Genomic DNA, 24427 nt, shown 5'->3' with positions numbered 1-24427 from the left:
AGGGGCACCCACGGCCCCGCACCCCATGGTGCTGCTCACACTGGGCAGAGCTGCCAGCAGCGGCTGCCCAGCCGGTGGCCTGGGCCAGCTCCCAGGAGAGCTGGGGTGCCAGCGGGCAGAGCCAAATGATTTAATTAAGGGCTGCTGGCAGTGAGAGGACAGAGCCAATTAGCAGCCAGAGGAGAGTGTGTGCTGGCGGGGAGCTGGAGCCCCGGCAGCACGGCAGTGGCTGCTGCCTCACTCACCTGCGTGGGGCTGTGGGGCCGGCAGCAGCAGGCAGCAGGGCAGGCAGCAGGGCTGTGGGGCAGGCAGCAGAACTGTCTTCTGGTGCAGCCCATCCATGCCGGGTGGCCCAGCTCCCCATGCATACCCATGGGTGCTTGGGGGCGCAGTCTGGGGCCACAGCATCCCTGGTCCCCACACCCCAGACAGAGAGGCACACGCAGGCAGAGCTGGCCCTGCAGCCCAGCACGGGCCCACACCTATTTACAGTTACAACAGATAAATTACAGCACTGCGCAAAGGGTCTCAAAGGCGCATGAGGGCAGCACCACAGGATGAACCCCCACCCCCCACCCCCACACAGATTCCCCCCACCCCACAGATCCCCTCCCCACAGCAGTCCAGGTCCTGCTCGCCATGCCTCACCCGCAGCTGGCCCAGCTGCATCCATTGTCCCGTGCACATCTGGCACGGCGCAGCATCCTCACCGGGGTGGGCAGGGTCCCACACAGCCTGCGCAGTGCCCAGAGGAGGACGGGGCTGGGGAGGGAGGCAGTGGCTGCCCCAGCCAGCTTGGCCTGTGGCAGTGGGGCTGGCACAGCGCTCCCACTCTGTCTGTGGGCTCAGAAGTGGCTCTCGGCCGTGGTCTCAGGGAACTCGTAGCAGTGGTGCCGGTCCCCCAGTGGGAGGTGCTCAGCGGTGCTACGGCCGGTCCTCTCGAGGTAGCGGGTGCCCGGGTGCGCAGGTACTGGGCTGCGCCCCAGCCCGTTAGCACAGCCGCTCACCAGCTGGTGCTTCTCGCAGGCGCTGCCGGCGCCATTGCGGGCACTGGTTGCATGGCTGTAGGTGTGCTTGTACTCCTCCGCCAGGTCCTTCCCCAGCTTCCACCGCTGCCACCTCTTCAGCAGTTCTGCCTGCACCTGTGGGCAGCCGCTGTCAGTGTGGCCCCGTGCTCACTGGCTGCCCGAGGCCTCCCCCCACCAGCTACCCACTCGCACACCATCCTGCTCACCTCCTTGTTGACGAAGCAGTAGAGGATGGCCACCAGCATCCCCTGGGCAGGGGGAGGAGAGGTGTGATGTGCATGGCCAGACCCTGACCCCAGCCCTGGTCTGGTCCCTCCTGAGACAGAGGGTCTCTGCAGAGGGCCAGTCCCGCGTGGGGCTGGGCTTACCTGGAAGGAGCTCAGAAAGAGGTCAAAGAAGAGCTTGACGTAGCGCAGTGTGCCCTGGGCATGCTCATCCGTGACAAAGGCAAAGACCACTTCATGGATGCCCAGCAGCGGGATCAGTGTCAGGGTGGACTTGGCCAGCCTGTGTAGAGGGGTCCTGTCAGCATGAAGGTATACACACACGCCCCAGCGCAGGCACCACAGGCCTGCAGGGCGGGGGCTGTGCCCACAGCCCACCTGAACTTGTAGTCAGTGTAGCGCATTTGGTGCGCACGGAGCTTGGAGACGAGGATCTGGATGATGCGGATGAAGATGAAGAAGTTGATCTACAATGGAGTGGTAAGCCATGAAGGGCAGAGCTAGGCAGGGCAGGGGCAGGCAGGCCAGCTCAGCCCCAGCCCAGGGCAGCCCCCCTGGCAGCAGGCTTGGGGCCCTGGCAGATGCTGCGTGAGGAGCTGTGGTGGGCAGAGCTGCAGCCCCAGACTCACCAAGATGGCCAAGAACACAGGGAAGCGAAGGATCCACCAGAAGCCCATGTTGTTGTTGGTGGTCCAGCACCTGCAGAGGGGAGGGATGGGGACTGCTGGGCAGCCTTTTGTCTGGGCAGCTGCTAGAGCCTGGCCTGGCATCAGCAGCCCCAGGTGAGCAAATGCCATGGCTTGGCAACCTGCTCCTTGCATGGGGTGATGGTGTGGAGCCTCTCCGGGGCTGTCACACCATCCCCACCATGCCTCAGTGTGTCCCACGTGCACCCACCCCTGCCCTGCACACTTGCAGACCTGCTGCATGGGCTGGTACTCACTGGATGTTTTCATAGAGGAACTTCACGATGACCCAGGGGATGAGGAACAGCATGGGCGCTCCTGGAGGGGGGGCGGGCAGGGGGCAGGTGAGGCACGGTGGGGACAGGGTCAGGGGACAGGGAGCCAGCCTGCCTGCACTCACCCCAGCCAATGCACAGGTAGAGGGTGAAGTAGCTCCTCTCAGAGAAGACGGCCACCACCAGGAGGTTGTGCAGGTAGATGCCCTCCACCAGCAACCAGCAGTAGTTGGCCACGATGCCATACTGCATGAAGACCGTGGCCGCCCGGCAGCCTGCAGCTGCCTGTGGGCAGCGTCAGGGCTGACGCACAGCCCATGCCCCCAGCCCCACCAGCCCCGCCACTCACTTCGTCGCTCAGCCAGATGTGCACGTTGTAGTCGTCAATCTTGTCGCTGTAGTGGGTCTTGAGGAGGGCGTCGATGACCAGCACGGAGACACCCTTCAGGATGAAGGAGGCGAAGAGGTTCATGTGGATGTAGTTCCTCATGCAGTGCAGCTTGCTGCAGACACGGGGAGCTGCTGTCAGTGTCTGTGCCCAGACCCTGGCCATGGCCCCCACCTGCCCCCCATCTCCTGCCCCTGGGCTCCTAGCACAGGTTCTACCGGCCCCCCAACTCCTGCCCCCTGGAATGGCACGCACCTGCCCCCCAGCTGGGCAGCCATGCCCACACCCCTACCTGAAGCCCAGCAGCAGGGCCAGGGCGAGGAGCAGTGCACACAGTGACACTGAGTACCCCACAGTGTACATCACCTTGAAGCTGCCGTAGGTCTTGGCAAAGTTTTCCTGGAGAGGGAGGGAGAAAGTGAGGGCAGGGCAAGGCAGGGCAGGCAGGGCAAGGAGCCCCACACTGGCTGCCCCCCAGCTCACCCACCTGCACCTTCAGATCCTCTGCGTCCAGCTCGCACTGCGTGGCATTGCGCAGGGACTGTCCCTGGGGGCCCATTACCCACTGCCCATCTGGCCCACAGGTCTTGAAGACATGTCTGTGCTTCACTGCGAGAGGAGCAGGCAATAGGGTGTGCTGGGCCCCACAGCCACCACTGGCATGGTGTGCTGCCTGGCTGTGACCGCCTGGAGCAGTACATGCACACATGTGTGTGCACACAACATACAGGCACACCCACACGCATGCACACTGACGCACATGCACACCCACACACATGCACACTGACCCACATGCACACCCCCATGCACACACGCACCACCTCGACCGTTACCTTTCTGGTACCAGGGCAGGAACCAGGGGCAGGGGACACTGGCAGTCCTGTTGGGCAGTGTGTCGGGCCAGCAGGAGAACTTGTCGAAGGTGCGGTTACAGACCAGCTCTGCGGAGGGACAGGACACGGTGCCACCTACGCGGTGCCACCCTCGGCCTCACCCACACCCACGAAGGGAGCCAGGAGCCAGACCCCATGCCGGCCCCTCTGGCCCTGGTCCCTGTCCCACAGGGACCCGCACTGGCTCTCACCTGTGGGTGTGGGCAGGCGGCTCATGTTGCGCTGGCACTCCTCACTGTACGCCTTCCAGCTCTCAAAGAGGTAATCTGTGATCTGGGCAGAGGGGCCCTGGGGGCACAGGGGAGCATCACTGCACCCTGCCCCCCAGCTCCAGGACGCTCCAGGACAGGCATGGGTGAGTGCAGGCTGACACGCCGTGCAGTGCCTTGCCATGCAGTGCCATGCTGTGCTGTGCCATGCTGTGCCATGCCATGTGGATGGCAGGGCAGGCAGGAGAGGGCACCGGCTGCTGCACCACATGCCATGGTGAGGAGCTGCTGCAGGCAAGGGTGGCCCACCGGCAGCTCAGGGGTTGGCAGCAGACCGGGTGGTGGGACAGAGCCCCATCATGTGGGACGCCACATCCTTACCTGGCAGCAGAGCAGCAGCAGCAGGAAGCTGAGGAGACGTGGCCGGGACATCCCTCCACCGGGCTGCAAGCTGCATGGGGAGCAGTACAGGGCACCTGCCTTCCTACCAGCCCTCAGCAGCTCCTCTGCCCTGGCAGCGAGGGCCATGGAGCACGGGTGACCCTGCACGAGACACCAGGTCATGGGGGCGCAGGCGACAGGACCTGTCCAGGGCTGAGCCAGGGCACGCATGGCCCGGTGCAGGCGGGCATTGGAAGGGAGGCCACCCCGGCACAGAGCCGGCCCTGGTCACAGAGCCATGCTCCTGTCCCCGTCCTCACCCGACCCTGACTGGCTTTACCGTTCAGCTGTTTGTTTGTGCGTTTTCCCGCGAGGCAGATCAGCTGCTGAGTACCTGCCGTTCGCTCCCCAGGACAGCACTGGAACTGTGGCCATGCCACACCTCTGCCCACTGAGCCAAACACCCCAGCTCCTGCTTGGCCAGAACACAGCCACATGCAGGACACCACCCCTGCACAGGGCAGACCCTCGCACCTCCCTAAGGCAACATCGCCCCTGACGTCCTTGTGCACAGACCCAGGTAGGGGGTCACCCCACACTGGTGCTGGTGCTCAGCTGCACATGGGTGCTGATCCCTGAGACCCCAGGACCCCTGGTGGCCAGCAGGACCCCTCCTCATGCCTAAGCATCTTCTTAGGGCAAGGGCTGGTGCCTGGGCTGCCTCCCCTCCCCACTGCCTCCACGCCGCTGCCGCTTGGGCAGCACCGATTTCAGATCTGCTTCCAGTGGTGGAAGGAGCCTGGTCCTGGCCCTGCAGGTCTCGCCGGTGGTGGCACCCACCCAGGGATGGAGGTGGCCAGGGAGCTGACAGCAGCCCCACCAGGCAGGGACAGGGATGGCTGCCAGCCCTGCAGCAGTTAACCATTAACCCGCAGGGATCCCTGGCTCAGCCCGCGGGGCTGCCATGGCCCCAGGACCAGCTCTGCCTGGCCCTGCCACTGTGGCTCCATCACCCCCAGCTCAGGCGAGCAACATGGTGCCTCGTCTGACACGGTGCCCGGGAACTCCCACACAAAGCCTGGCTCACGAGGAGCTGTAATTCCCTCCATCCCCCTAAGCCGGTTATGGGGCTCCTGAGCAGGATTTCAGCTCTTCCGACAAGGGGCCATTCTGGTGGCAGCCCCATGGCACGGCCATGTGGGGTGCCAGCAGCTGAGCTGCGGGGACGGGACAGGACAGACAGCAGTGCTAGTGCCACTACAGACACTACAGCATCATTCCCCCGGCTTCCCCACCAGGCACCCGCCGGAGCGCCACGCGCCCCAGCCAGCCACTGCTCCCAGGGCTCGCCGCTCTGCCCATGCCTATTTTTATCCCTGGGAAAGTCGTGTTTCCTCCATGCAGACCCACTCACCATGTCGCAAGCAGCTGCCTGAGAAGCTCATTAATCAGTGTGGGGCTCCAGATGCAGCTCCTGGAGCTGGACCTGCCGACGCGTGCCTTATTTAGACACTCCTAGGACAGAAGGAACTGTCTCCTGGGACAGTCCTCACTGGGTGGGCTCTGGGAACAGGGACCTTCAGTAGGAGCCCACTGGCCACCTGCCCACACCAACATCCCTGTCCTTGTTACCCCACTAACCCCACACTAGCATCCCTGTCCTTGTCACCCCACCAGTCCCATGCCAGCATCCCTGTCCTCGTCCCCATGCCAGCCCCACACAGCATCCCTGTCCTTGTCACCCCACCAGTCCCATGCCAGCATCCCTGTCCTCGTCTCCATGCCAGCCCCACGTCAGCATCCCTCTCCTTTGTCACCCCACCAGCCCCACACAGCATCCCCACCTGCCCCATCCTGCCGCTACCCACCACCCAGCCCTGTGGGAAGGCCCCGGTGCCCGGCCCCTGCCCTGAGCATCCTGGCCCAAGAGGCAGTGCTGCTCCTGGCATGGTGGGTCAGCAGCGATTCGCTGCCAGCCCCTCTGTGCAGCCCAGGAGTCAGCTCTGGGGCAGAGGTGTCGCTATTTTTAGCTGCCTGCGATGGGATTTAGCAGTGGGGAGGCCTCTGCCCCAGACTCCCCCCGGGCTGGCAGCAGCTCCCCCGGCCCCCGGGCCCTGCTGCAGCCAAGCTGGGCAGGCTGCACTGGGTGAGGGGTCCTGGCACATGCGGCCGTCACGCTCCTGGCCTCCAGCACGGGGCTCCCCCCGGCACAGCGGGGCCCTGCCTAGGCCCTTTGCCCCAGCTGCCCACAGCCGCAGCCCCGCACCAGCCCCCCCACTCCTGTGATGCAAGGAACCCCCGGCAGCATGGCCAGCCCATGGCACGCTCTCAGCGATGCAGGCTATTTCCAGCAGACACGTGGGCGTGCAGGAGTAGCTGTGGACCACTTGTCCCTGGTTCGCCACAGATGGGCAGTAGCAGGGAAGGAGTGGGGGCCCTCCACAGTGGCAATGGTGAGGTCTGGGGTGGCTTGGACCACCAGCAGCACTGAGCACCTCCCTGGGAGCTGGCACTGCCCAGCATCAGTGCCTGCAGTGCTCAGAGTAGTGGTCGCTGCTGGCTGGAGATGCCATGGCCACTGGTGCCAGAGCCCCTCTCAGCCATGCCCACTGCCAGAGGCAGCACCTTTGGGGTGCCTCGACTCCATGTCACCACCTCCCCTCACCCTGGTGTGCCCGACCAGCTCCCGGTGCCACATTTTCCTGCCCCGGCACCTAGCACCCAGCTGGGCCAGGCTTTGGGGGGCCTCCCCACCACGCTGAGCCGTAGGCACTGAGTAGAGGTTGCCCAGCATGCAAGTGGGTGCATCTGCTGGGGCTGTGCCATGCTGCAGTGGGTGCACAGGGGACTTTTGCCCCACGCTGGCATTAGGCAATGTGATGTGTTCCTGTGTCACAGCTCTGCGGCTGCTGACTCCCACGGAGGCTGGGCTGCAAACACCCAGCGCTGCTCCACTGCTGCAGCCACAAAGGGGAGACCTCACGCCTGTGACGGGAGAGGAAGAAAGAGGAATCGGCCCCTGGACAGCTGCACCTACACAGGGAAGGGGTCAATGCCAGCAGCCCTAGTGCTGGGGGTCCAGAGGTGTCAGATAAGCCCCATCATCTACCCTTGTGTAGGGGGAGTGGGGAGGTCACTGGTGCCTGTGTTTGTGCGCTGAGCCCTTCCCAAGCCAGTGGTGCCAACTCCTGCAGTGGTGGGGGCAAAGCAAGAACCCGCTCTCCCCCCTGACCAGCTTCCCTGTGGCCCCTGGCCCTGCGGCAGCCATCGGCCCAGGGTGTGCTGGCAGGTAGGGGGCTGGGTGCACAGCCTGGGGGGGGTGATGGGGTGAGCTGAGCACCAGGGCATGCTGCACTGTTGGGCTGCTGCCACTGCTGCGGCATCGTACCAAGCCATAGGGAATGGATGGGAACAGGTTTGTGTCAGGATTTTGTCCCCCCACCCATGGGTATGCAGCCTCTGTGCTGTCTGACAGCAGCTCTGTGCTGGCGTGGACCCCCATGGACAACTGAGTGCCCAACCCTGCCTGGGGGAGAGGCGCTCTCCTCCTCCCGTCCAGGTCGGCTTCCCCTGGGGATTTTGCTGCCCTGGCCCCTCCGGCTGGCACCCAGCTCTAGCTGCCATCACACGTGCAAGGGAATGAGATCCACATCTGGGATCACTGCGGCTGATTGCCACATGGATCAGCAGCTCGGCGAATCCTCCGTGGGGACACTCATGGGCATATGCAACGTGACCCAGAAGCACCCGGGCACAGCCATAGCACTGCACAAGTGCCGGGAAGCTGGCACAGCCCAAGGCAGCCTGGTCCCTCCACGGAACTGGGCTGGGAGCATGGACTCCCTGTAAGCGCAGCCCTGCGCCCAACACACCACTTGCTGGAGGCGGTGCGGGGGGCTGCATGCCCTCCAGACACAGGGGTTAGCCCCCAGTGCACTAATGCAGTGCTTTCCACGGCTGGCTTTGGCTTTGAGCTCAGAGCTACAAGCCAGCACGGCAGGGGCTTCGGCACTTGGCAGGGGAGGGGACGGTGCAGGGCCAGAGCTGATGCAATGCCAGAGCGAGCCTGGCCCTGCAGATGCTGCTCCACTTTCCACCCAGGACCACAGCAAGCAGGGCAAGTGGTGGGGGGAGATGGCGGCAGTAGGGAGGCCTGGGAGGTCTGATCCACACCCTATGCTGTGTCCCTGTCCCGAGCTCGGGATGCCTCCCGCGACCCACCTGTGACCCACGACTGCTCCAGTCCTCCCCCGTGAAACGAGTACCAGGAACTTTGGCAGCAGAGGAACAGCTGAACTGCCTGGAGCAGCCCTCATGCTGCAAGACCGCAGCTCGTTTGCACAGTTACATGATTATGGAAATGCTGAGCAGTGGTACACGGATAGAGCCGACGTCACCAGGCACCAACAATGTCAGATTCTGTGTCACTTTGGACCAAGAAAACCTAAACCAACCCCGACAGCATTTTCGTCAACAGCAACACAGGATGCAAACAGGACAAACTCTTTGCATCATCTCCATGACTGCCTTGCTACCGAAAGGGATGGCCAAGAACACCTTCCACAGCTGCCCAGTACCAAAGAGGGAATGCCGTCTGCAAGCACAGCTGAGTAGGGGTCAAATAACCTTGCTGCCTGGCAGGCTCTGGCAAGGGGGTGCTGAGCCACACAGCACCTCAGTCCTGGCTTGGGGAAAGGGGTTTTTCTTGTTCACTTTGCACAAAAATCCATGAAGCACAGGAGGATGGTACAGGAGACAAGGCATGACACGTGTGGTTAGCATGTCACAGGGGAAGCACAGGACTGGGAAAAGCCAAGGAAAAGGTCAGCACAGACAGGCGTGTGTGCATGCATGCATGGACTGGGAGCTCAGCACCCGCCTCCCCAGAACAGCTCGTGTTGCAAATGAATGCTGTGGTCATCATGGAGCTGGGGACAACCTCCCGGTACCCCACCAGGCAGCAAGCCCAAAGCTGACGCTGCTGAGGTGCAGATGTGCAAGGGACATTGCACACAGCAGCTCATCCTGGAAAGGGTCCTGGCATGGTCCCTCCCTGTCCCGAGGCTCCCGCAGCACCTGGGCATGGCCAGCCACCAGCTGTGCCGGAGGCAGGAGGTGCCATGGGGTGGCACTTGTGCCCAGCCGTCCACTGGTGCCTGCTGCTTGCAGCCATGTTCCTCAGAGCTCCTGAGCTGGGGTAAACAAGGACGGGGCTCTGGCCAGGGCAGGGCCAGGGCCAGGACAGGACTCAGGACAGGGCAGATACAATGGAGGAGCACAGGGGGACAGAGCAGAGTGACCACCACATACCCCCTGCATCTGGCTTGCCCAGATCCTGCCCCTGCCCGGCACAGCAAGGTGCATGGAGCAGTGCTGTGCTTGGTGGCTGGTCTCAGCCCTGCACTGCTGATTAGGGCTTATGGTCACATTTTTTCATTAAGTATTTTTAATCCACATTTTGCCTTTTTTCTGTTCAGCCTTCTCTCTTTTCCCCTCTCCAGGCAACAGAACATTAAAAAAAATCTGCACCGCAGCATGCAGAACAGAGCAGGGATTGGTGGGAAGGGACAGAGCTGGCAGCTAGGGCAGCACTAACATGCCGAGGAGGGGTCCTGCAGGTCCTAAATTTTCCTGCTGATGCACAGATAAAGCCAAGGAAATCACAGGGGCAAGCACTGAATTTGGCATGGGTCAGGACACCCACAACACGTGCTGCTGAGCGCTGTGTGGGGCAAGGCGGCTGAATTACAGGGTGCGGACGCATGCTCGGCAGCGTTGGCTGGGCAGCAGCAGAATGCCCCGTCCCCTGCCCGTCCAGCCACCGCAGCTCGAGGGGAGCTGCCCTGACGTCGGCGTGCCCCCCTCTCCTTTGCCACCCTGAGGGAGCAGCCGGGCTGGGAAGCACAGCGCCAGGCAGAGGGGATCGCGGCAGCTGCTTTGGAGATGCGCTTGCAACGACGAGGGCGGCAAGGTCACATACCCAACATGTCCTGGTTAAACAAAGCCATTTACCAACACCGTGTTGACACAGCAGAGCTTGGGACAGAGTCACAAAGGGCACTCGCAATGGGCTCCTGCAACACCCGGAGAGCTTGGGGAGTGCTGGGAAGGCTGGAAAAGCGTCCCCTGCTTCTGCCCCTCGAAAAGAAACCTGCAGGCACTGCTGTGCCCGCGGCAGGGAGACCCAGCGGGCACCATCCCAGCGAGGGGCTTCTCCAGGAGATGCTCCCAGTGCGCCAGAGCCCGGCTGGTATCACTTGCCTGGGGCTCACAACAGCCACGGCAGCATCCGGGGGTGCCGTGATGCCCAAGGCCAGAGCCCCTCCCCAGGGACGCCCGAGGCAGCGGCTCAGGGGGGAACGGGCACAGCCCAGCTGGGACCTCCCCGGCCCAGGACACCCCTTGCCGAGGGGCTCAGCCCCACCGCGGCCAACGCCCAGCACCGGGCGGCTCCGGGAGCTGCTGCCCCGGACTCCCGGGGGATCCAGCCGCGGCCCCGGGGATGCGCAGCTGCGACCCGGCTCCACATCCAACGCGACGGGGCGGGCGGCATCCCGCCGGACGGGGAGCCCCGAGACCGCGGGGACAGGCGCTCCACTCCCCCCAACCCCCCCTCCTTCCCCATACCTGTCGGGGCTGGGCTCGCGGCGGCTCCCGGGCGCATCTCGGTGCTGACGGGGACCGGGACCGGCGCGCTCGGCCGCTCCGGCGAAAACTTTTGCCGGAGCCGCGGTGGCGGTGGCTGTGGCGGCTGGAGGGGAGGGACCGGCGCGGGGGGAGGGACCGCGGGCGAGGAGCCGCGTCCCGCCGGCCCGCTCCTCCCGTCAGCCCGGGGGGGGCGCAGCCCGGTGACCCCCGCCCCACCCGTAGCCGCCGGTCCCGGGTGCTCGGCGCTGGGCACGGCGCGGCGTTGCCCCTGCGGCACCGCATCACCGGCGGCCGCACCCGGGAGCTGCGTGGCCGCCGCCGCTTGTCCCCGCCACTGGCTTCTCCGCCCCGCGCCCGGCCACCGGCTCGGCTCGCCGGCGGGGACGGGGTGGGCGGAACGGTGCGTGCAGCCGGCCCGCACCGACCCCCCAAAGGAGCGGGACGGGGGCTCCCGCGGCTCCGGGGGTCCGCTGCAGCCCCTGCTGGGTGCCGGCGGGATCCCCCGGCGCCAGCGAGGCGGCGGGGCCCCGGGGCTCCCCGGCGGTCCCGGGGGGGTTCCCCGGAGTCGTTTCCCGGCGTCATCTCCCCGCTCCGGCCGCGGGAGCGGGGCTCGCCCCGCTCGCGCGCCCGGGCAAACTGCAGCCACGCAGCCGGGAGCCGCCGCCACCCCCTCGGTCCGGCCGGCGGTGGCGAGTCCGTGTCAGCCGCGGGCAGTCCCGCCGCTGCACGGTCGGGCACGCGCACACCCGGCAGCTAGCGCCCTGGGCCCCGACCCCGACCCCCGGGTGTGGGGCTGAAGCGTGGCCTGGGCAGGTCTCCCGGCCGCGGGGGTGCCAGCAGCCCACCTGTGGGCCGACGGCCGTGGCGGCTGTGCGGGCGGTGGCAGCTCAGGGACACAGAGCATCCTCCCACCCGGACCCCCCGCACCAGGTTCCTGCTCCGCTCAGCCACCCGTGCGCTGGATGTCCCGTGGGTGCAGACAGAGGGTCTGGGCCACCTAGGCACACACTGGGGCTTGCAGGTGCCCTGCCAGCACCAAGAGGGGGTCAGACCCACGGCTGCCCCCTGGAGACAGCCCTCACACCCCTCTGGGTCAGGAGGCGGCTGTGGCGGTGGGAAGGATCAGAGGCCCCCAGCCCTGCCTGGTGTGGGCAAAGGGATGACCTGTGGGGAGCCCCCCGAGGCAGCAGGGCCTGGGGCTTGGCATGCTACCCCGGGGCGGGGGACAGGCCTGGGCCAGAGGGCAGGATGAGCTCAGGAGGGGCCAGCCAGCTACTCGAGTGCAAACACCACTGGCAACAGGCTGCCGATAGTCCTGAGGCCTCTCGTTTTCCGATGCTCAGAGATAAGAAATGTGCCCGAACTGTGCAGCTGCCGGATGCTCTGTGCTCCAGGCTGTGTCTGGCACATGCTATCCTGCTGGCGCAGCTGTGGCACAGTTCAGCTGCTATAAGGGACATGGGAAAAGCACATGCAAGTACCAGAAGTGCAGCAGCTCAGGGAGATGGTGGCTCAGCTGGAACATCCCTGCTGCTGGCTGGCACAGGGCTGAGCAGGGCTCCATGTTGCTGGAGGGCAATGGCTGGCTGGTCGGGGCAGGGCCCTGCAGCTCCACCGCTCTCCTGCTCCATGCTGAGTGCCTGTGAGGGCACCAAGCAGTGCCCGTTGGCCCTGGGAGCAGGGCTGGGGTGGCTGGGGGCATGGCCACCACAGCCTGGCAGCCCCCAGCCCCTCACAAGGAAAGCAGGCTCAGCTCTCCCCATGCTCACCTGCCCGTGGCTCTCACATGGGGCCAGGCACAGGAACAAAGCAGCGATGCCAGCCAGCATCATTAGACTTCGTTAAGGTGACGAGCTTTCACTCCTCTGCTGTCCCAGGCTGGCTCTGTTCCACCTGCTAGAGCCCAATTAGCATCACATCCAGGAGGCAGCTCCTGCCAAGAGGCAGAGGCTGGCACCCTCGGCACGGCTCTGCCCTGGTGCTGCCCACACAGCCGAGGCTGGGCACAGCTCAGAGCAGGGCTGGTGTGGGAGCCCGGCCTGCAGCTCCCCACCGCACAGGGCTGGGAGGCACTGGGCACATGTGCCCTCGGGGCTGGGGACATAGAACAGGGTGAAGACCTCCCTGCTTGGCATGGTGCAGAAGGGGATGAGCCTTGCTCTCCTCCCTCCACTCCCGGAGAGCTCAGCCTGAGCCCTTGTGCAATGGCAGGGAGCACAGCATCCTCCCTCCCACCGCCCCCCAAGCAGGACACCAGGCCCTGGACTTGCACTACTGTTTATTATAATACATATTAAGGTCACAGATATTCCAGTTCTTTGATCCCTTGGGGCGACCACGCACAGAGAGTGGTGCACAGGGCAGAAGGGCTGGTGCCTGCAGCCCCCACAGGCAGGATGGTGCAGGGTGAGGGAGGGCCATAAGGCAGCCTTGGCACACTCAGGGGCTGGGGGTCTGCCCCAATGTGAGGGGCTGAGGAGGGGGTGAGGCTGCAGCACAGTGCTGGATGGACACCCTCACTCAAGGCCAGGGCTGGGGGCCGGGGTGAGTGTGCTGTGGGTGAGTGCCAGGTCCTCGAGCAGGTGCTGCCTGGCCCTGGCTGGGGTGGGGGTCAGCGGCACAGCTGCCAGCCTTGCCCTGGGCAAGGGCAGGCCAGGAGAGAAGGGCTCCAGCCTGCACCTGGCCAGCAGCGCAGAGTGGCCCAAGGGCTGCCACTCCCCCCTGGGGTCCGTTCTCTGTCATCATTGGTACGAGGCACAATCCCTGAAGAGCCCAGCAGCCGTTGGGCGCTGGTGAGTTTTGGCTGAGCTGAAGCAGGCGGTGGTGGGGGAGGCCAGGAAGGAAGCAGAGCGGGGATGCCAGGTTGTGCTGATCCCAGTGGAGGAGCACACAGGGCCAGAGGCACTGAGGGAGGACAGGCCCTCACAGCGCTAAACCTGTGTCTCCCCCTCCTGCTTGCATGAGGGGCTGGGAACCCGCCAGCTGCCCTGCTTCCCCCAGCGTGTGGGGGACACTGCAGCGTGGTTGCTGGCCCACCAGCCCCATAGGCTCTGTGACCAGGCAGAGAGGCAGAAGGGCAGATCCTCTGTTCCCGGAGGTGCACAAGGAACAGGGAAGAGGGAGGTAAAGACAGAACTTGTGGCCAGGAGGGCACAAGGAAGATAGCAAAAAAAACCCAAACCAACAGTGCAGAGGGGACAAGGGGCCCAAGACTATACCAGAGGTAACAGATGCTGAGAATAGGGGTGACAGGAAAAGGGAGTCTGGGACTGCCTGGCCACAGACACTGGCAAGGCACAGGAGTGGGGATGAGGGGTAAAGGAGCAGCACTGGCCTTAGACAGTAGAGAGGGGTTCTGGGATCTCAGCAGTGACCTGTATGCTCACCCCCCTGGGGTGAAGCAGGGTCTGTCCCTCCTACTCAGGTGATCACTTTGATCCCAAAATATTTGCGCAGCTGTTCCAGGAAGACAAAGGTGAGGATGGTGTGAGGAACTAGCCGGATGGCAGCAGGAACAAAGCCCTGGAAGGGGACAGCAAGAACGGGGAGAGTCAGCGTGTGCCTAGCCCTGGGCTTCCCCATCAGGGCCAAGGGTGCCCGGCAGCCCAACCCACAGGGAGCAGCAGGAGCTTGCAAGCACCAGGGAGTGGTTCGCTGGGCATGCAGCATGGAGCTGGGGCCTTGGTGGCAGGCAGAGACTACCACGGCAGTGAGGGAGGCACTGCAGCCATTGCTGTGCACACAGATCTCAGCATCATGCATCACCCCTCTGCCCCCAAACACATCAGTGCCAGCATCACCACTACGTAGACAGAATCTTGGTAGAAGCCTGGGTCAGATCCCACAGCCCCCAGTGCAGAAGGGGGTTGGACGCTGCCTGGGGAAGATGAGCAGACAGGCTGTAACAGGGAAAATGCCTGACTGGCAGCATCTGGAAGAAACTTCAGGCGTGAAACCCTTTTCCAGGAGCCCTACCAGCAGTGAGACTGGACACACAGGTGACTGCACCAAGCCCAGGTGCGTAGGGTGCAAGAGCTGACCAGTGTCTGCTGGTCAGTAACATCCAGCGAGTGCTGGAGCACTGCTGCCTATACCTGCATTCCTGTTTGGGAGCCCAATGGGTACAAGAGGGCAGCTGCTGCAGTGCGCAGACCCAGGCTGCAAGCCCAGAAGAGGCCATGGCTCTTAATGCCCCAGGGCCAAGGCAGGGGCTGGCAGATGAAGGCTGCCAGCAGCAGAGTGTGGAAGACTCCTGCCCCAGAGCTGTTCTGGGCCTTAACCTCTGCTCCCAGCCTAGCCCAGCCCAGTCTCCCCCGGCTCCACCCCATCCCACACAGCCCCAGCTAGGTACCTTGTAGAAGGCGAGGGGTCCGAGCTTGGCAGTTTCCATGGCACAGTGGGTAACACCCTGGAGTGAGAGAGACAGAGATGAGGTGGTGCTGGGAGGCAGAGGCCAGTGTGCGAAGGGAGCGGAGGTGGGCAGGATGGGCTGCTCACCCGGTACTCTCCCTGAGAGTTCATGAGGCGGGTCTTGAGCACATCCAGGGGCTGGCACAGGAAAGTGGCACATCCGCCCTGGGGAGAGTCAAAGAGGGTCAAGCAGCTCTGGCTCACAGAGCAGACCCAGGTGCCAGCAACTGCCACTGTCACTGGAGAGACCCAGAGCCCTGCCTGGGACCAGCTCCAGGCTGGGAGCCCCACAGGAGCCTCTGAGCCCAGCTCTGCTTAATCAGAGCCCTAAGCACCACCTCTGGCAGCCTCAGCCTGGGGGACCTGAGCCTGGCTGCAGGCAAACCCCATCCCAGTCCTGCCTCCCCGCACCCAGCCCTGCTCACAGCGATGAAGCTGGCCAGGAAGTGAGTGAAGATGTTGTCCGACAGCAACCCAGTTGTGAGAACCAGCTGCTTGGCCTGGTCGTAACAGGACAGCTGTGGAGACACAGTGTATTAGTGAAATGTCGCCACTCCTCGCCATGCCAGGAACTACCCCTGTCCTTACCCCAGGCACCTACCGCCCAGCAGAGCTGTCCTACCTGCCCAACAGTGACTAGGGCCCCTCGGCTGGATGCCATCGTAGCTCCGGAGAAGAGTTTTTTTAAGCCCTCTGTGGACAGACAGATTGGGATCAGCAGAGTCCTGGGACATTACTCACACTCCCTCCTCCCGGAAGCCTCCTTCCCTGCCTGGTCTGTGTCCTGGACTCCTCACAGAACAGCAAATAAGCTGCAGGAAAGAAAAAACCTTCAGCACAGCCCTGCCTCCTCCCTGCTGCTGTTCATTCCCCTTCCCACCTGCTCCCACCCTCTTGTGCTTCTTCACAGCAGCTCCTGCAGGCCTCTCTTTTTTTTCCCCACTGGTGTACAGGCAGGCTGCCAAGCTCTGCCTGGCCCATGCCCCAGCCAGATGCATAGCCCTCGGCTCCCCTGGAGTCACGGGCCCCACGGCCACCCTTCCATCCCCTCTCCCTGCCCCAGCTGAGCAAGCACCCGCGGGCACCCCAGCCACGGCTCCCCACTGCCAGCAACGAGGCAGCAGGCAGGCTCACCCTGCCCTGGCTGGCACAGCCTCACCTTCCTGGAGGACGCGGTACATGCCGTCCAGGGCATGAGAATAGCTGGAAGGAGCGAGAGGGGAGGATGTCAGGGTCGGAGGCTCCCCAGCACCGGCAGCTCCGAGCAGGCAGCGGCGGCTCCCGGGGCTGCGGCCTGGACCCCGGCCCCGCCGCCCCCGGGCACGGGGCTGTGCTGCCGGTGCGGTGCTGCCCCCCCGCGGCCACACGGACCCCCGGGGAACCCGGACGCCCTGCCCCGCCGCGGCCACACGGACCCCGGGACCCCAGACCCCTCCCCGACCTGCTGCCCCGGCCCCCTGAGAACCCCCACCCCTCCCGACCTCCCGCTGCTGCCCTGGCCCTCCCGGGAGCCCTGGCCCCTGACTGCACTGCCCGAGGCCCCCCGCTCCACTGTCCTGACCACCCACCCCGGGAGCCCAGGCCCCCCACCCCACTGTCCTGGCCTTCCCAGGAACCTGAGCCCCCCAGTCTACTGTCCTGGACCCCACTCACTTGCGGCGCAGTGAGGGCGGCTGCTTCATGTCGTTCTGCATCCTGGAAGGCAGAGCACCACGGGCTGAGGCAGAGGTCAGTGCCCTGCTGCCCCCCTCAGCCCCAGGGACCTGGGGCAGGGCTGCCCCTGCTCAGGGCAGTGGCCAGAGGCCCAGCAGATGGATTGTGTTGCCTGTTTGCAAAGGGACCAGAAAGCTGCCTCCAGCCCCATGCCCCCCCAGACGGCCATGCAGCGGCTGGGGGCTGTCACATCAAATGGCAGAAAACAACTGGGTACAGAGCTCCCCGCCAGGACCAGGCACTAACCAGTGGCAGCCTGGTCAGGAGAGAAGTCCGTAGCCTGGGGAGCACCCCACCATCCCCATCGCTGCCACCTGCCAGCCACAAGCCTTCCTTTTTACCAGCAGCACCCAGAACTGACCTGACATTCACCATGTCTGCTGGGGTCCCCACGAACCCGCCGGTGAAACCTGGGGGCAAAGAAGACCTGGGGTCAGTGGGCTCCTCCAGCCCAAATGAGCCTGGGGCTGAGGGACCCTCTCCCTCACTCACCTCCCACTGCACCCAGCAGCACTTTCTGGTAGAAGGGGGGAGGGCCCTGGCTGCCCTGGCCCAAGTGGTCCCTCGCGGTCTCGTAGATGGCAAAGCGAGTCAAGGAATACGTCATCTGGAGGAGGGAGAATGAGCTGCTGTGTCCCGCTGGGCACCAGTCCCTGTGGCTCAGGGCAGCCTGTCAGCTCCAGCCCAGCTGCCAGACAGTGAGGGCAGTGCTGCACAGCAGGAGCTCCACGCTGGCCCTGGGGGACCAGAGACTGTCAGGGCATGGTGGCACTCACCTGCCGGCACAGTGAGGCACTGAGCCCGTTGTAGAGAGCCAGGAAGCCGTCGGTGCGGATCACACGCACTGCCATCCCCATCATCCGCATCTTCACCTCCTGCTGGGTCTGCAGGTGGACCTGGGGCAGAGTCCAGCAGCATCAGCACACCAGCCCAGTGCTGGGGCTGGGTAGAAATGAGACAACACAGGGCAGCAGAGCAGCGATGGCTGCTCGAGTGCTCATCAGGATAACTTGTCAGCACTCGCACAGGAGATTCTGTGCAAACAGCAATAGCTCCAGGCTCTCCACGCCTAAGCAGTACTTGGGAACTGGCCCAGCCCAGCACCAGAGGGGTGGAGGCTGGCAGGAGAAGGGGCAGTGCTGTGGAACCTGCCCTCAGTCCCTCCCAGGTGCTTGCCCGCCTCAGTGGCCTCAGCAGCACGCCCCAACATGAAGTGGTAGCCCCGGGCCACATCGGGGCAGGGAGGATCCAGAAGCACGTGAGCAAGCAAGCAACTAGTGTGGGTTTGCTTGATGGGACCACAACAGGATGAGTTAATTCAGGACCTCTTGATGGCCTACAACCTTGTCATGTGAAATGGCAGGCCTCTAGAAGCAACTTCCCCTCCTCCCAAGCCACAGGAATTGCACAGGCAGGAAAACAACCCCGTAGCTCTGAAGCACTCCTGGCCACAGCCTGGGCATTCAGGTGCTCCCCTGCCCAACCCCAGCAACCCAACACTTCCCACCACCACCAGAGGAAGTGATAGTGGGACTGCGAGGGCTGTCCGGGACAGAGGAGCTGTGCTGGCTGGTGCCAGAGCACGTTCTGAGCATAACCACCTAGCCCCACACTGCGAAGATCACATGTGAGTCAAAGGCCCCAGGAGATAAGGAGAACAAAGGGCCGCTGGCCAGGGACCAGGCCTGGCTCCCATTAGAGAAGCCCCAGCATGGTCAGAGCGTGGGACACACAGTGGGACGCTGGGAACAGCCTCTGCCTCCTGTGCAGGGCAGCAGTGGGGGGCAGGGAAGGGGCCTGCCTTTAGCCCCAGCAGGTGGATTTTGGATGTCGGAGACCAGAGCTTGTGACATGCTGGGAGCTGGGTGAGCAGCTGCCAGGCAGCGCAGGGCAGGGGGACCAGGCAGGCAGGGCACAGCTATGCCAGAAGTGCTCTGCTGCCTGGCCACCCCAGGGCTGCAGGCAGGCGGACAGGGGAGGAGCTGGTCAGTGCTGTGGTCACTGCCGCCGGGCAGGCAGTCCCTGTGGGCGGCCAGTGGCTGCATCCTACAGCCGGGCTGGCTGGGGCCTCCCGCTGGGGCCAAGGTCCAGAGGTACAGCAAAGCGCCCTTGGCCCCGTGCCCTGCCAGACCCCGAGGCCCCTTGTGCTTCCCCATGCCTGGCACCAGTCCCCACTGTGGGCGAGCTCTGGGCCAAAGGCAGGTCTGTGTTCAATACTCAGGTGCAAACCCTCGGGCAAAACCAGATGACTGGCCTGGGCTCAAAGCCACCGAGCACATGGGGGCTACGCATCCACAGGGGACAGTGCATGGGGACACTGCCCCAAAGTCAAACCCATCACACTGGCTTGGAGACAGAGGCAGACCTGGCGGCATATGCCAGCCTAATTCCCCTTCTTAGTGCCTTGCCAGGCCGTGCTACACAAGCCCCCACGGGCTGCCAGCCACCTCCGATGGGCAGCCGTGGCCAGCCGGGCACGGCAACACGCCGAGCACCGGGACGCGGCGTCCCCCCGTGCCAGCGCTGGCTCCTCCGCTGGGCCCGCGCCCAGCGCGGCTTCCCCTCCCTCGGTGCCGTGCGGTGGGCAGGGGTGCCTGTCCCGAGCCCGTCCCGCAGGCAGGGCAGGCCCCGGCCCGGGCTCGCTACCCCCGCAGCCCGCCCGGCCGCCCCGCCCGTTGTGCCCGGCTGCGCGCGGCGCCCGTGGTGCGGGAGCAGGATGCCGGGCCGCCCGCCGCGCCCCGCCGGCACCTTGGCCGGAGGACACGGATCCAGCGGGCCCGCGTCCAGCGCCGCGCAGGGCTGGCCCGGGCGTCCTCCACAGCCCCGCATCGCACAGCTCGTGGGGCCGGCACCCCGGGCTCCCACAGCCCCGGGCCGTATCTCCTCAGCCCCACACCCGGCCCCGGGCCCCCCAGCGCTGTGCCCCGGCGCCCCAAGTCGCCTGCTCACGCGCCCCCGCACCCCCCCACCCCCCAGCCCAGGGCTGCTCCTCGCGCGCTCCGGCCCCTCACAGCCACAAACCGGCCGCCCGGCAGCCGTTTCTCCTGTTCTCCACCGCCGTTCCCGCCCTCCAGAGCCACCCCCGGCTCCTCAGAGCCGTTCCCGGCCCCCAGCCTCTCAGAGCCGCGTCCCCCCGGCCGCTCCCCTGCCCCTAGGCGAGATTCTCCGGCTCCCCCGAGTGGCTCATCCATCCACCCGGAGCCGCTCCGGCCGCCCCCCGCCCCCCCGCACCTTGAGCAGGTCCAGCGGGTGGGTGCAGCACGCAGCCCCGCACGACGCGAGGCCGCCGAAGTACCAGCGCGACACGCGCCGCTCCGCCATCGGCGCCGCTCTGCACGCGGCCCCGCCCCCCAGCCCCGCCCCCCCCCTCCCCACTACCGGCGGGGGATCGCGGCACCGCGGCCGCCCCCGGGCTCCGAAGAGCCGGTTCCCGCTCCGCAGACCGCGGAAGACGCCTCCCCCCGCTAACGGCCGGGGCTGCCAGAGCTCCCCGGGGGGGGCGACACCAGAACGCGGCTCGAGGCGGCGGCAGCGCGGCGCGGCGGGCGTCAGCAGCGCTGGTACCGGCTGCGTGCGCGGGGGCCCGGCAGCATCAGGCAGAGCTGATTCTGGAGAGATTAATCGTTTTACAGCGTGGTTTTTTTTACATTTATGAAGGTAGAGTTCATTGCGATGCCAGAACTAGGCAGCAGCCCCGCCAAACCGTACGGCATTCTTGCAGCGGATCACTGCTAGAGAGCATTCCCACCGCACAGCCAGGGGATGCCTCACACTCAGAAGCACCGGACCCCGGCTCCGGCAGCAGCCAGTGCCTGGGCAGGTGGCAGCGAGGAAGGCTGCCATTGCGCCAGTCCCTCAGTGATGAGACAGGGGCCATCTACTCTAGAACCACAGTCCCTCCAGCTGCCTCCAGCGCTGCTTTAATCTTCTCTGCTTCGTCCTTGGAGGCATTAGCCTTGATCTCCTGCGGAAGGGACTCCACCAGCTTCTTTGCCTGCAGGAAAGACAAAGTACGAGACTTGTAAACTAGCTTTCACTAACTGGATTAACAGATTTAGAGCCATGAGCCTGACTTTTGCATAAGCAGGGAAACTCACTGACTGGTCCCAAAGCCAAGACTTTTTACTTTAACTACAGCACATCCTGCTGGAAGATGTCTAAACCCAACTGTAAGTGGGGGCCCATCCACTTTAGTCCTGGAAGGCCTTTTTCAGCCAATGATTGCCCACCAATTCCTCCTACCACAGGCATGGTGCATCCAGATGCACAGCCCCAGTCTGAGGAGCCTGGGACACACAGAGCCACTGCAGCAACCTGCTAAGGCAGCTACTGGCCTGCCTTGGCTCGCCTTTTTTCAGAGCGAATGTTTTGGGTTGCATATTTTTGCCAGCAGGGAGGAGAGGCTGTCTCAGGGTTTGTACACAGCTGTGCAGGAATGTGCTGCACTGGGTAAAAAAAAAAAAAAAATTAAAAAAAAATTCCCATATGGACTATGCTTAACAACACAATCTTGATACTTTGACTTTTTATACAAAACTATCGATACTATGCAGTACTGCAAAATTTAAGGCAAGCTGAGAAGCTGTTGAACTGATTTAAAGGGACTTCGGGGAGTACTGCTGCAAAAAAGGGAAGGGAGCCCAGGAGGATAAACCCTGCTGCAGTCAGATGCGCTCGCTCTCACAACCCAGCAGCAGCAAAGCTATTTGGCTCCTTAAAAAAAAAACCCAGGGAGGCTCCTACAGTAAAAAGCTGCTGCCAGCTGTCTGCCATGTGGCACTGCAGGTATTTTAGCACCCAACAGATTGACCATTGCTGACAGAAAGAAGGTTTTTTTGTTTTAATTCACGTTGGGCTCAGTGACTATGTATCCATGGTGGCAGGAAACACTTTTTCCACTAGGGATGAGAAGGTGTAGCTGTGCTGGCAAAGCTCAGCAGGGCAGGCATGCCTTCACTCCCCAGAGCCCAGGACAGCGTCCGGAAAGGAGCTTTTCTGGCTTGCCAAGATGAGGACAGGCAACACAATCAAAGTTATTCATTTAAGAACCTTGCTCACTAATGTGTAACTTCTGTTCTAAAGCAGCCACAGTCAAAGGCAACAGCTGCTCACAACACCCAGCAGGAGGAAGAGCAGGGCCAGAGCCAAGCTGGACCCACGCAGGAACACCCACTGGGCAGAGAGGCAACGCACTTCCAACCCCAGCTGGACTGTATGGGAATGAAGATGCGAGGCAAGTATCTGTTGGGCCAGCTCTGAACAAGTGTCCAGAGGTGCAAATGGACTCGAGTCCAGCTTGTGCTGACAACACGCCTGTCTCATCAAGCGGTCGTTTCTGCAGGACTAACCTGTTTGAGTCACATCAGCACCCAACGTCCCAAGATTTTACTAGCAATGCCTTTTTGCAAATCATTTACAGCCCTACAGGACAAGAACAGATTCCCTGCAGATCTCATTAAAATCACCTCAGTTGGATAGCAATAAAATCTATAATAAAAACATTATCACCTACATTTTGAATACAACCCCTGTAGACAAAACCAACTGTCAGGAGCAGTTTTGCGTGTCTGTGTGTGTGTATTTTACCAACAAAATATCAGGTCGGGTAAGTCACACTTGACAAAGTTTATCCGCAATAACCTGCATCTACCAACCTTTTAACTGCATCAGAACTGTAGCCAGGTTGTCTGACAGGTTCCACATGCTAAGCCAAGTTGATTTAGTATTAGTTCTGCAGACAGCTTTTAATTACCTGATCGTGTCCGCTACAGGGTTTTGGTATTTTAGTGTTTGCTTGGGACTGATAACGGATCAACAACTGTGAGACTAACCAAACTGACCGTTAGTTATCCCAGCAGGCCAACGAAACTCATGTCTCTGCTACCAGAGTTTCTCTGTTACCGAATTGTCTGCTTTGCAATATATCAATACAAATGTGTCAGAAGATTTTCTGCAATTCCTTCTGATATCCCAGGCTTCAAATAAGAGCAGATCTACAATGCTCAACATTTCTTCCTTGCAACTACGTAAACAGACAGCTACTATTATCCCCAAGATATGAAAGCATCACCCGAGGAGAACCAAAGTGTGTTAAATACTTCCGCAGTAGCAGCTCTATCACCCATTCTTTGTTCTAAACCTATATCATGGTTCAAGGGCATGAGCTCAGATGCTGCACAAAACTGTGAAAGGCCCGTCTCATCCGAGGAAAAAGAGGCATCACCTACAAAAAGAAGAGCTCTGAAAAAGACTGGAAGTGTGGATTGCAAGACACGTGAATTGCAGTAAATCATCTAAATTCAGAAACGTATTGGCCTTCAAAAAAGCCAAGGAGAAGGCAAGCCAAATCTGTCTGTAGCAAGGAATCCTGGCTACTCCCAAATTCTACAAGAACGCTCACAGAAGCTCCTGAGTTTGGAGATGCTGAAGCTGGCTGGCACAGGGCACTCTGAGGTCATTGCCTCCTTCACCGCTTCTGCTAGGGGCTCACTTGGTGGCCATGCAGCAGAGCAGGGAGGGAACAGCAGTCTCTAAAAAAACCAGGCAAACAGATGCGACCGATCCCTGCTCTACACCTCATCCACATCTTTGCACTGAGGCGTGTGCACTGGCAGACTGTTCTAAACGCAGAAATCCAGGCTTCCCTTCAAACAGAAAATTGAGGCTGCCGCTTGCTACACGCTTCGGGACCCATCTGGGCCTGGTGGCGATGCAGTAGGGTGGCCAGAGCCTCGGGCAGCCCACTCCTCACCTGCACGAGGTTCACTCCTGGCACGAAGTTCTTCACCTCCTTGATCAGCTTCACCTTGTCAGCAGGCTTCAGCTCTGTCAGCCGGACAGTGAAATGTGTTTTCTCTTTCTTGAGCGGGACACCTTCCTCCTCCTGGAAGCAGCCAGAACTCGGTGAAAGTCCAACAGCCCTCCCCCCCCCCCGCGCGTGGGGACCCACCAAGCCGACTCGGAGCCCCTGAAGCCCAACTCCCGACCCCTCCCCGCAGAGCCCGGTACCTGCGGAGCTGCTTGGGCGCGCTGGAAAGGAGCAGCAGCAGCCGCCGCCGGCATCACCCCCACGTCCGGGATCTTCAGCGTCTCCTGCGGGAAGAGCAGCGGCACCGGCGGCCAGTGAGGCGGCGCACGCGGGCCGGGCCAGGCCGGTATGAAGCGGGCCGGGCCACCCACCTTGAGGAGCGCGTTGAGGTCGGCCACCTCCAGCAGCGTCAGCCCCGCGATGTCCTGCACCAGCTGCCGCACCTTGGGCGAGTACTCCTTGGTGGCCGTGTCCAGCGGCGCCTCGGCCAGCACCTCCGAGCGCCGTGCGCGGCCCGTGCCCAGCGCCCGCAGGCCAGCGGCGGGTGGCCGGGCCGCGGCCCAGCGCAAGGCGGGCGACAGGCGGCGGGGCAGGCGCGGCGGCAGCGCGCGGGCGGCGGGCAGCATGGCGGCCGCAGAGGACACGGCGGCGCTCTGCCCCGCGCTCGATGGTCCCGGCAGCCCCCGCGCCGCGTCGGGCCGCTCTAGGCCGCAGCGTCGCGCCTCCATGGTTGCGGCGAGGCGGCGAGCAGACGGCGCTCTAGC

At 63.2% G+C, this 24427-nt stretch overlaps 3 protein-coding genes across 4 annotated transcripts; all 3 read right to left on the bottom strand.

Moving 5' to 3' along the window:
* Window positions 1-453: 453 nt before the first annotated feature.
* Window positions 454-11040, bottom strand: GCGR (glucagon receptor). Of its 2 annotated transcripts, none has more exons than XM_055797395.1 (14): window positions 10712-11040; window positions 4085-4246; window positions 3686-3782; window positions 3435-3542; window positions 3089-3210; window positions 2894-3000; window positions 2563-2716; window positions 2339-2459; window positions 2196-2256; window positions 1882-1951; window positions 1631-1719; window positions 1397-1535; window positions 1235-1276; window positions 454-1142 (listed from the first exon to the last, which is right to left on the bottom strand). In XM_055797395.1, the coding sequence occupies exons 1-14, from the start codon at window positions 11012-11014 to the stop codon at window positions 846-848; spliced, it is 1872 nt and encodes a 623-aa protein (XP_055653370.1). In that variant the 5' UTR covers window positions 11015-11040; the 3' UTR covers window positions 454-845. The 2 variants fall into 2 exon arrangements, with proteins under 2 accessions (XP_055653370.1, XP_055653369.1); XM_055797394.1 differs by having other exon boundaries at window positions 2339-2498; window positions 10712-11037.
* A 1953-nt stretch (window positions 11041-12993) lies between these two features.
* SLC25A10 (solute carrier family 25 member 10) lies at window positions 12994-20219 on the bottom strand. Its single transcript, XM_055794055.1, has 11 exons — window positions 20087-20219; window positions 17632-17751; window positions 17348-17462; window positions 17217-17265; window positions 16796-16837; window positions 16302-16345; window positions 15765-15835; window positions 15568-15660; window positions 15230-15307; window positions 15084-15140; window positions 12994-14254 (listed from the first exon to the last, which is right to left on the bottom strand). Exons 1-11 carry the CDS (start codon window positions 20174-20176, stop codon window positions 14153-14155), a joined length of 861 nt encoding a protein of 286 aa, XP_055650030.1. The 5' UTR covers window positions 20177-20219; the 3' UTR covers window positions 12994-14152.
* Window positions 20220-20476: 257 nt separating this feature from the next.
* Window positions 20477-24406, bottom strand: MRPL12 (mitochondrial ribosomal protein L12). Its single transcript, XM_055794056.1, has 4 exons — window positions 24035-24406; window positions 23864-23947; window positions 23607-23738; window positions 20477-20849 (listed from the first exon to the last, which is right to left on the bottom strand). Exons 1-4 carry the CDS (start codon window positions 24389-24391, stop codon window positions 20733-20735), a joined length of 690 nt encoding a protein of 229 aa, XP_055650031.1. The 5' UTR covers window positions 24392-24406; the 3' UTR covers window positions 20477-20732.
* Between the last annotated feature and the right edge of the window lie 21 nt (window positions 24407-24427).

The sequence above is a fragment of the Falco peregrinus genome, chromosome 2, assembly GCF_023634155.1.
Source record: "Falco peregrinus isolate bFalPer1 chromosome 2, bFalPer1.pri, whole genome shotgun sequence".
Classification (NCBI taxonomy): Eukaryota; Metazoa; Chordata; class Aves; order Falconiformes; family Falconidae; genus Falco; species Falco peregrinus.
This window is presented reverse-complemented; position numbering and strand designations above follow the sequence as displayed.